At 27.8% G+C, this 10,908-nt stretch overlaps 1 protein-coding gene across 1 annotated transcript; it reads left to right on the top strand.

Annotated features, from left to right (window-relative positions):
- Nucleotides 1-519: 519 nt before the first annotated feature.
- LOC105425367 (alanine--glyoxylate aminotransferase 2-like) lies at nt 520-7,258 on the top strand. The gene is made up of 9 exons (XM_011636107.3): nt 520-661; nt 2,712-2,814; nt 3,251-3,369; nt 3,503-3,737; nt 4,923-5,016; nt 5,387-5,595; nt 5,953-6,178; nt 6,267-6,665; nt 6,854-7,258. The coding sequence occupies exons 2-9, from the start codon at nt 2,750-2,752 to the stop codon at nt 6,959-6,961; spliced, it is 1,455 nt and encodes a 484-aa protein (XP_011634409.2). The 5' UTR covers nt 520-661; nt 2,712-2,749; the 3' UTR covers nt 6,962-7,258.
- Nucleotides 7,259-10,908: the final 3,650 nt, after the last annotated feature.

Here is a 10,908-nt window from a genome sequence, read left to right as displayed (position 1 = left end):
CTACTGTGATTATGATTTCTATTAGCAATATTTTGATCTCATTTTGATCTTTTTTTATCCGATCTACGATTGACAAAAAGAAACAACAAGTGATCTTCTTTGCCAAATCTTCCTCTCGGCCAATGTCATGATGCAAGATCGCCCTCATTTACACAAAACTAAAAATAGCAACGATTATCACGAAATAAGTGAGTTTGTTTCTATCTTTTTTTTTTTTTTACATTTTACAATATAATTATTTTTAAAACGTATTGCATTAGTATAATATAAATTTCAACAAAATTACCTAAATATTCATCAAAGTGTCCAAAAATTTTATTTGCAAGCAAGTTAAACATGTTTAGGATATCCATTGAATTGTTGATAATTATGTAATTATTATAAGTGCAATGAGAGGAAGATTGTGTAACATGAACAATCAAAGTGACAATCAAAGTGACGCACAAAAATGTACGAGAGGTGGGATGTTGAATATGGAGGGAGAATCGCACTGTTTGACGCGTGCGCATCCCCGCATTTTTTACCCCCGCCAAAGTACTCTTCTGGCTATATATGATGTACATAGATTGCAGATTATTGCTTTCGTCTGAGCTCATGGTAATAGCAGCCCTTGGACATCGTACCACTCACATTGGACGATCACGTTGTACCACGAATTCAGGTATGATTGTCAACGCTATTCCATGCCAATCGTATATAATTTCCTTCCATTCATTATTAATTATTTGCTTTATCAGCGAAATAGTATTATTTTCTATTTGATCACGATAGAAGAATTACTCAATGTTTACTAAATGTAAAGAATAGCTTGTATTTAAATACAGAAATAAGTTGCAGAGAAATAAGTTGCAGAAGTTAATAAATGAGCAAAGTAAGATCATCTATTTATTAATATAAATGTGTATTTAATGCATTTTAACGATATGATAGAGTGATGATAAACATTTTATTTTATTTATTTGTCAGCTTTGACATTATTTATTTGAATTTAGTATCCATATAAAATGCATGTTTTGTCTTTTCGAATATTTATTAATATTTATTAATTATTGATTTTCTCAACAAAACAGTATCATATTATTTAAGGTTGCAAGACTATTTAAAATGTTTTAATCTATATGGAATATTGTTTCGTGAATAGAGAGTCAAATTATTATTCTTTTTCTAAAAGTTTGCGCAATAGAATCATTTACTAAAAAGTAAGTTTATTAAAGTATCTAAACATTTAGTCAAATGCAGAAAATAATTTAATTAGACCATCTCAAAATAATTACGTAATAATTATGTTTAAATTAGTTGCCAAACTGTAACAAAGTTTTACAAAAAATTTTATACTCATTATGTTTAAGTATAATTATTTGCATAATTATTTAATGATTCAACAAATTATTTTCAGACTCGTACTTGATCAAGCTTTAAGTTCAACAAAATCATTTTTGTGTTTTTTCCTAATATTTACGAATTTCTGAATATATATATATATATATATATAAAGCTTGACCAAATACGAGTCTGAAAATAATATCTATATATATATATATATATATATATATATATTAAAAAGAAATAATATAAAAATATTTTCTCATTTGTTAGTTTACCTAAAATTTATTTTTAAAATATGAAAAGAAGCTTTACTCTTCAAATTGGAAAATTTCGTGCGTCGGCTCCCTCTAATAACTGATAAAAAATAGTCTTGTATTTTCATTGTTGAGCATTAATCATACATGATAAGGATAATTTCAGGATAATTATTGTCAAACGAAAATATTTATAATCTTCCGTCAGCATTTATTGCCGCATATCGATAAGTAATAATGAATTTTACAATTTTATGAAAATTAGCATCATTTTAAATTTTATTCTTAAAAGATCGTACTTTTCTTATATTACTGCACGTATATATTTTTTGTTATATATAGCACTTCTAATAAGCTAACAACAGTTATTAAACTATAACTTGCAATTGCTGAACTATTCTTATCGAGATTCATTATAGCAAAATGAAAGGTCACGTGTACGGAAATACTTGCACGTAATAATCACGTGTACGTATCGGTCATCGGAAAATTACTTCTCGGTGCCTATAATTTACGCTCTCAAGACAGTTATCATTAAGATTACCATATAGATTATTCCATTTATACCATTTATAGTATTATTTTATAACGAACAAATTTGACAAATTTAAGATAAATTAATAAGAATAAGGAAACGTTAATGATTTTCAGTTAAATAAACAGAAAAAGATTTTGTATAAGTTCCACCATGGGAACCATTGGATAAATATTTTTTTATTTAAGTTTACAATTTAAAATTCATATTTTTAATGTATAATTAATTAATTTATGGTTTAACTACAAAGTTTAGAAAATTGCAATAATTAGTGGTTTTTTTAAGAAAATATCTATTCTATAAATGAAGAAATTATATAATTATATTTACTCGTAAAAAAATCAAAATTATTATATAATCAAGCCATGCTAAGTCTTGTTTTTTTTACATTTTTATCATTACATTTTGTTTAATTATTAGAAAAAGATTTGTTTTATTATTGTTTAAATCATTTTTTCTTATAAGAACAGTTTAGAAAAATTTTATTATCATTATTCTTCGAGAATCAATGACAGAATATATCAAACATTTTTATAAGATATAAGATATAAGTTAAATAATCAAATTTTCTTTACATTAGCGTTATTATCTTGTAGATATTAACGGTGTGAGAAGTTGAAACAAAGATTCTACTATGGCGGAATCTTTAGAACAGATGCCAAAATCCGACACTATAAGACTTCGGGAACGTTACATCGGGTAAGTTATGTTTAGACTAGAAAATATTTCAGTACGGTTCCATATGGTTAAAATATCGAATATTTCAGGTTTTAGTTTCGGTTTCTTGATTGAATGAATAGAGATTCATTCAGACCAAAACGAAACATCAAAATAGAAAATCGTCCCTTTTTTAGTTGAATTCTTTTTTGGTTGAATCAGAACTGTAAACAATAAAATTCCACAAAATTTATAACCGACTTCATAACTGAACCAACTAAACAATAAAATTTTCATTTTACGATTTTTTTCCATTCTTAATGTATAATTGTTGTTATTTTTATTATTTCATTTCTATTTACATTTTCTTCTCATACAAAATGCAGATCGAAACATTTTTTAGTCGAAACATTTTTTAAACAATATAAGAGAATGTAAATAAAGAAATTATTGTTATAATAATTTATTTTGATTTTAGACAATCGTGCAAACTGTTTTACAAATCAAATCCATTGAAAATCGTCAAGGCTGAAGGACAATACATGTACGATGAGAAGGGTAATCGATATTTGGACTGCATAAATAATGTTGCGCACGGTACGCACTTTTTCATTCTTAAAATTTTGAAATAATTCAACATCGATAAATTCTATTGAATTTAATGATGTTGACATGACATGGATTTTTATATGGCATAATTTTTAATCATCTCAATTTGACTCCTTTACAGTCGGTCACTGTCATCCGAACGTCGTGCGAGCTGGACAAGAACAAATGGCCTTATTGTCCACGAACAATCGTTTTCTTCATGACAACTTGGTGATTTGTGCCAGTCGACTGGCGTCACTTCTGCCAGAACCATTGTCCGTTTGTTTCCTGGTGAATTCCGGGAGTGAAGCTAACGATCTTGCTCTTCGTCTCGCTCAGACGCATACGAAGAACAAGGACGTCATCACGTTGGACCAGTAAGTTCTCTTCTGTCCAGGTTGTCCGAATTTATGCTCTGTATATGCGATATTTCTGTAACATTCTATTATTGAGTTTCACGCGCTACGTCACGAAAGTATCGTCGGTTAACGAGACGAATATGGAATGAACTTCCGTTGTTCCGTCGTTTCGGGTCTTCTCGACACAAGCGATTCCGCATATGTGTCTGGCTCAGTTGGATATTTCAGGCTGCGAACAAACACGAAAATTCAACCGAACTAATGAGACCGATTTTTCTTTGGTTGTTTACAGCCTCTAAATCGACAGGGGCACGAGCGTCGCTTTTGGAGCCAGTCTTGCTCATGCATGCCGGCAAATTCGGGCAAATCGGATGTGGACATCCGATTCTTTTCACCATGGCGGAAATAGAATTCACCGCCATAAAGATCTTGCTCGCTGTTTTAGGTGGCGTAAGTCTCACGACGACATACGTGCCAATATATATGACAAATATATTTATTTTCTCCTTCTATCGGTGAGGACGATGTCGCTGTATATTGGACTGGACTTATCCGAGAGAGAGAGAAAGATAGATAGAGAGAAAGAGAATGACGCTAGACAATGGTTCGAGTGAAAATGTAAGATTAGAAAAATAAAGCGAGATCACATGTAGCACGTAAACGTAAAACGGCTTTGTTAAATTTGAATAGCGATTCTAAAAGTACACAAAATTGAAGAAGACAGCAACATAATAACACATGGTATGGAATTAGAAAATTGATAACGATAACGACGCGTTATGCAACTGTGTCTCAATTATCAAAACAACTGTGCTGTGGACTTTGCGCTTTATCTTTCTATCGACGTTAATAGCTCAAGAAACATCGAGCCCGCACGAATTAATAATTATTTCACATCTTTGCTCGAGTTTATAAATGAGTAGTTTTTATAGCGACTAGGGACAGATATTCGTATGGATACGTGCGAATATCGTAGCCATGTGGGATCATTGAGCGTCTTCGGCATCAATGGAAAAGAGCTAAAAATAAAGTTACAATTTCAGGAACTGCTTTTATCAAATAAAATACTTATACTTATTAAATAAGATGATAATCTATCATTCTTAGAGGGCTAGCCTTTCAGGGTTTCGAAGAAGTTTAAATTTCGACGAGCATAACGGCCAGAGAAGAAATTTCTGCTCACGTTTATCTTTCTGCTTTTAGCGCTTATCATGGACATTTGACCACGATAATCGATATCTCACCATACAAATTCAACAAGCCTAACGGTACCGGCAAGAAGGACTGGGTGCATGTGGTAAAGTATCCTAAATGATACTGATGATTTTTGTAAATGAGACTAATGATCAAGCATATATATATATATATATATATATCTAGTATACCAGTTATCTTTTATTTTTCTGAAGAAATTGGTTTAAATCAACAAATGATAAGCACAAAGATTAAGATATCTTGTAATTAAAAACAAAATTTTAAGAGGAGAATCTAAGGCTTAGAGAAGACCTATCTTACCGTCAAAATAAATATGATTTTTTTGTTATATAGTATAGATAATTTATCTCTTAAAAAAATAAATTTATATTATTTGATAAATTTATATTATTTTATTGATAAATGAAACATATTTTGTATATATTTTATACATCACTTTTTTTCTTTTTTAGGCCCCCTGTCCGGACGTGTACCGCGGAAAATATCGCACCACCGATTACGTTGATGAGGACCTCGGTGTTAAATACGCCGAGGACGTAAAACGGATCTGCAAAAATATCAAAGCCGAGGGTCGAGGACTTTGCGCCTATATCGCGGAAAGTCTCATATCAGTCGGCGGACAGATTTTACCGCCGCCGAATTACTTCCGAAATGTGTACAGGTAACGGAAAGTTTTATTATTATTTACGTGTAAAAGTCACGGCCATGATTTTCCTCGGGGAGGATTTTTATTTTATTTTTGTTAACACATAAATAGATGTTTTTGCGTTAGTATACTTTGAATATTTTAGAACTTAGAATATTTTTTCGTTTCTGATTTTAAATAAGAAAAATATTAGATTTTGTAAATCATAACTTTAAGTTTTCTTTTTTAATTTCAAAGGGAGGTGTGAACTTTTTCTCTTTGGATATGCTCATGTTAGAAAACGCAGGCGTTTCATGAATTATTTAAATTTAGAATAAATATTTAAAAGTGGCGTTGAAAAAAAAAACATGATAAAATAAATCAAATTTATAGGCATGTACGCGAGGCGGGAGGAGTCTGCATCGCGGATGAGGTCCAAGTCGGTTTCGGAAGAGTCGGCACTCACATGTGGGCCTTCCAATTGTACGGCGAGGATATTGTACCAGACATAGTCACGCTGGGAAAGCCCATGGGAAATGGTCATCCTGTTGCGGCTGTGATTACAACGCCAGAAATCGCACGCAGCTTTTGCGATACAGGAATCGAGTACTTCAACACGGTTAGTCTGCGAAGTTATTGTCAACGTTAGTGTTTTGGAAACCCGCTAAAAATACCACTATGTAACAAAGGATATTCTGTAATTTTAGTACGGTGGCAATCCCGTGTCCTGCGCAATAGCGAACGCAGTGATGGAGGTCATAGAACGAGAGAGCCTTCAGGAGAACGCTTTGAAGGTCGGTAATCATCTGATTGCGGAACTGAAGAAATTGGCGAAGCGACGGAGGATTATCGGCGACGTGCGCGGCGCTGGACTATTCGTGGGCATCGAATTAGTACGCGATAGAGCTAAAAAAATACCAGCAACGGCGGAGGCAAAGCATGTGGTGTCCAGGATGAAGGACATGAAGATCCTTGTCAGTAGCGATGGGCCCGACAACAATGTTCTGAAATTGAAACCACCAATGGTATTCACGCTCGAAAACGCCAATCATTTTGTATCCGTTCTCGATGAAGTGCTCGAAGAAGTTGATATCGATTTCGATGAGGTAATTTATATTTTTGTTTACTTAGATATGTCAACAATTATTTTTATCAGGAGAAACTACTATTTTTTATTGTAGTAAATTGAATTTGTTTAAAGCAAAATATATTTTTAAAGTTTTATATTAAGTATATATATGATTCTTAAACAATAACTAATAAAAGAAATAATGATTAATAATTGTTTTTATAGGAACTGGAAGCGACCACAACTATCATCAAAGCAACTATTTCATCTATAGAAGTTGATAGAAGCACTATAATGAATAGTGAAAATTCACTATTTGTACATGCTAATTAATAATAAATATTGTGTCACAAATATGTGAATATCAAATTTAGAGACAATTTTATATGAAAAAAGTATTATTATTTTTAAGAAAACACTTTTTCTTGTTACGACATATTTTTATACGGTTTTATCGAAAATACATGTAAACAAAAATTAGAATTATTTTAGTGAAATAAGACTTAGTGAAATAAGACTATTAAATATTAACCTTAATATTAAGACTTTATAAGTATATTATTAATATACTTATAACTATATTATTAATATATCTTATATGTCAAATTAATAAATTTTTATATAAATCAAGTTGTTCATTAATCTTAACTTTCCCTAATAAAATAAAATTTATATGGAATAATTAATTTACTGACCTATTAATCGATAATTGTCCACTGTTTATTTGATTGATTTTTATTTTAATGCGCACTATTTCTATGCACCTGACTCACAGAACTCATTTTTCTTTTACTGTATTTTTATAAATACTATGAATATTATGAATCTTACTTTTTTCCTCTTTTTATCTACTAAAAAATCACGCTCCATAAACAAATAATTATATGAAAGATAATATTTTGTCAGATAGATAGTATTTCATCTCAAAGTACAAAAAAAATTTTTTTCTGAATAGTAATGGGATAAGTTAATATTATATATAATATGCCAAAAAAAAATATTAATGAAGAAGTCGCATAAACACATACCAAAATATCAATTGAATATTATATACCAATTGAAATATGTAAAATTTTATGATATTAATCTATATCTAATATATTTTTGCGTTATGTTTTTAATGTTAATGCATATCACTAGATATCAAATCCAATATTGGATACTTAATATTAGAGCCATTGATATCATTTTGATTCTACTAATCGTTTCAATTTTTTTTTTTGTATCCTACAATACATATCAAAAACATGTAAATATAATTTTAAATAATATAAATACAAACAAATATCAAAATAATTCTTTATTAATCGAAAATGTTTAATTACTTTATTATTATTATTAATTCTTTGCTGAATTCTTCTGAAAAGAATAAAAATCTAAAATATTAATAAAATGTAAATCTTTTGTCGATTTTAATTCTATGTAATTCTACAGCTTAAATACATAACAACATACATAACAAAATTCTCTTTCTTTAATTCTTTCCAATATCTTTTAAAACAAATGAAAAGAAAATGAATCTAGATGTCTTATTTAATTATTTATATAACTTTGTTTGCCATTTCTTCATATATTTAATCAAACAATGTATTAATTGTTCAAAAAATTTGTCTAAAAATTTTATCGTATGTAAATAATTTAATTTAATTTTATATATTTTTATAATTTCAATAACATCGCTAGAAAAGAAAATACTTATATAAATTAAATTATTAATTTGTGATATGTAATATATAATAAGAATCTAGTATGAATTGATGATTAACTAAATGAATATGCAAAAGACTTTGTTGAAAGTTAAATGAATTATACCTTGAGCAGATTAGGATATAATATGTTTTTTATAACGCTATTACGTTCTCATAACATCGTCGTACAATTATTTCTTTTTGGTAATAAATTGATAACAATATTATGTTATATTTTTGGTAATATTATGTTATATTTTTTGTTAATAGTGATAATAAATATAATCGTCACTTTTATTGTCATTTTGCATATATATATATATATATATATATATATATATATATATATATATATAATAAAGTCAATAAAGTGTAAAAAGAGAATATAAATAAGTTGATATTTATTTATATTGCAAGAATAATAATGCATAAGAATTGTAAGGGATGTCTTGCATAAATTCTTTTTATATTTTAAAAAAATTTTTTTGTAAAATTTAATAAATTATATTAATCGTACAAGAATTAAAAAATATATATATATATATATATGTGTGTCTTGTAAATGTATGTACAAATATATTCTTGTATTAAACAATAAGATAATAAGAATCCCAATTTCTGAAATTTCTAGAGTTTCACACGAAACTTCAAATACTTAAAAATTATTACAAGTAAAAATTTAATTAAAAAGAAATTAATATTTCAAGCACATCTATAAAAAATATATAGAAACAATTAACTATATTTAAGTCTAAGTTATTATAAATAACTGTTATATAATTTACTGCTATAAATATAAGAATATTTAGACAAAAATTGTATTTTAACATATATATTTCTTTAAACAATATAAGTAACAAAATAATTCTTTATTAAAGATTAATATTAATAATTCTTTATTAAAAAAATTAAGAAGTAATAATTTTTTATAAGATGGAAAGATAAGAAATCGATTTTTTACAAAAACAAAGCTAGAAATCAAATCAATTATTGTTGTATTCTCCATATTCTTTCATTTTTTTAAATATAATACTTATTCGTACATGTTAACAAAGTTAAAAAGTAAAAAGAATTTACACAATTTTTTTGTTAGACTAATATAATTGTCTAATCAGTGTATGATATATAATCTTGTATACATATTTATTTAGTTAAATATTTTAAAAATAATTTCTATATTCGTTTTACTATATATTTAATAATTTAATATTTAATTTCTTTTCTTTTTAATAAAAAACATATTATTTTTTTAATTTTTATGAATATTATAAATTATTTTAAAATGACAGAGAGAGAGAGAAAGAGAGAGAGAGAGAGAGAGAGAGAGAGAGAGAGAGAGAAAGAGGGAGACTTTTATATTGTGTTAGATTTTTATTTAGTACTTATTTTACGTATATTGCAAAAATAATAGCGCATAAGAATTGAAAGGAATGTACACATGTCTTTCACAAATTTTCCTATTATGATAGTAACAAGAATTTATCGTAATATAGAAAAAAATAGTTCTAAAAATGTTTGAAAGAAAATGTTATTTACTTGTAGATTTTCTGATCGCGTAATCATCATTAGAAAATATTTCCTGTAGCTGACACCGATATCTTGCGACCTGGATCAAAGTTTGACACTTTTAAGTTTCGTTTTCGATTTGAAAATGTATGCAAGTTCATATTACATCCGTTAACATCTATTGCTCTTCTTTCGCAGACGTTTTTATTCATGATAAGATTCGTATAAGAAAAAGAGTAAAAATAAAATTGTAGTTAATGAAATGGGATTATTTGCAATCGTTATACAAATAAACTTCAAATGAATCATGACACGTGCAGAAAATTATCAATGATCTGTTGTGAATCAATACGTTGTTTTTTTGTTAGTTAACTAAATGGTAAATACATTAATTAAACTTTATTAAAAAATTGCGGTTTTTATCAAATTTTATGATTAGATTTATGTAACATATTTGAAAGATATATTTAAATGTATACATGTGTGTGTGTACTTGCCATATACACACACACACACACACACACATACATATATATATATATATATATATGTATGTATATATGTATATACACAGAGAGAGAGAGAGAGAGAGAGAGAGAGAGAGAGAGAGAGAGAGAGAAAGGAGAGAGAGAGAGAGAGGATAAATATACATAAATATATATATAAATATATATATATATATATATAAATAATATATATAAATAATCTCTATATAATTTTTATATTAAATGTAATTAAAAATATAATGCCAATTATTTTTTTAATTTTTAATAAATAATTTAAATTTTTGCATAAGTCACACAAAGTTTTGTAATCGCAATATATTTTCCGTTTAATTTTTAATTATGTGGCATATATTTTGATATAAATTTTAGTACAGAAATTAAAAAACAACTGATTGAACTAATGGACATTGATGTGTTTTGATCGATTGGCAAAGTTAATAATATCTTCAAACGAAGTCAAAGTTCTATCCGGAAGTCCGATGGCACGACCTCATCTTCAATTTCTTTAAATATGCTGCGGATGTCACAAGTAATCTATTGCGTGGAAGGTTAAAAAAGTTTGTCACGCGTTCGTGAATGA

Source organism: Pogonomyrmex barbatus, unplaced genomic scaffold (assembly GCF_055798465.1).
Source record: "Pogonomyrmex barbatus isolate J1 unplaced genomic scaffold, ASM5579846v1 scaffold5, whole genome shotgun sequence".
Lineage (NCBI taxonomy): Eukaryota > Metazoa > Arthropoda > Insecta > Hymenoptera > Formicidae > Pogonomyrmex > Pogonomyrmex barbatus.
Note: the sequence above shows the minus strand (reverse complement) of the source record. Positions and strands in the feature narration are given on the sequence as shown.

What these genes read in the sequence shown, in the direction of transcription:
- LOC105425367 (XM_011636107.3), top strand. Translation starts at nt 2,750, where the DNA reads ATGGCGGAATCTTTAGAACAGATGCCAAAATCCGACACTATAAGACTT. An exon ending in GACGTCATCACGTTGGACCA is followed by an intron (nt 3,738 to 4,922) that starts GTAAGTTCTCTT and finishes TTCTGCTTTTAG; the next exon opens with CGCTTATCATGGACATTTGA. An exon ending in TACTTCCGAAATGTGTACAG is followed by an intron (nt 5,596 to 5,952) that starts GTAACGGAAAGT and finishes TCAAATTTATAG; the next exon opens with GCATGTACGCGAGGCGGGAG.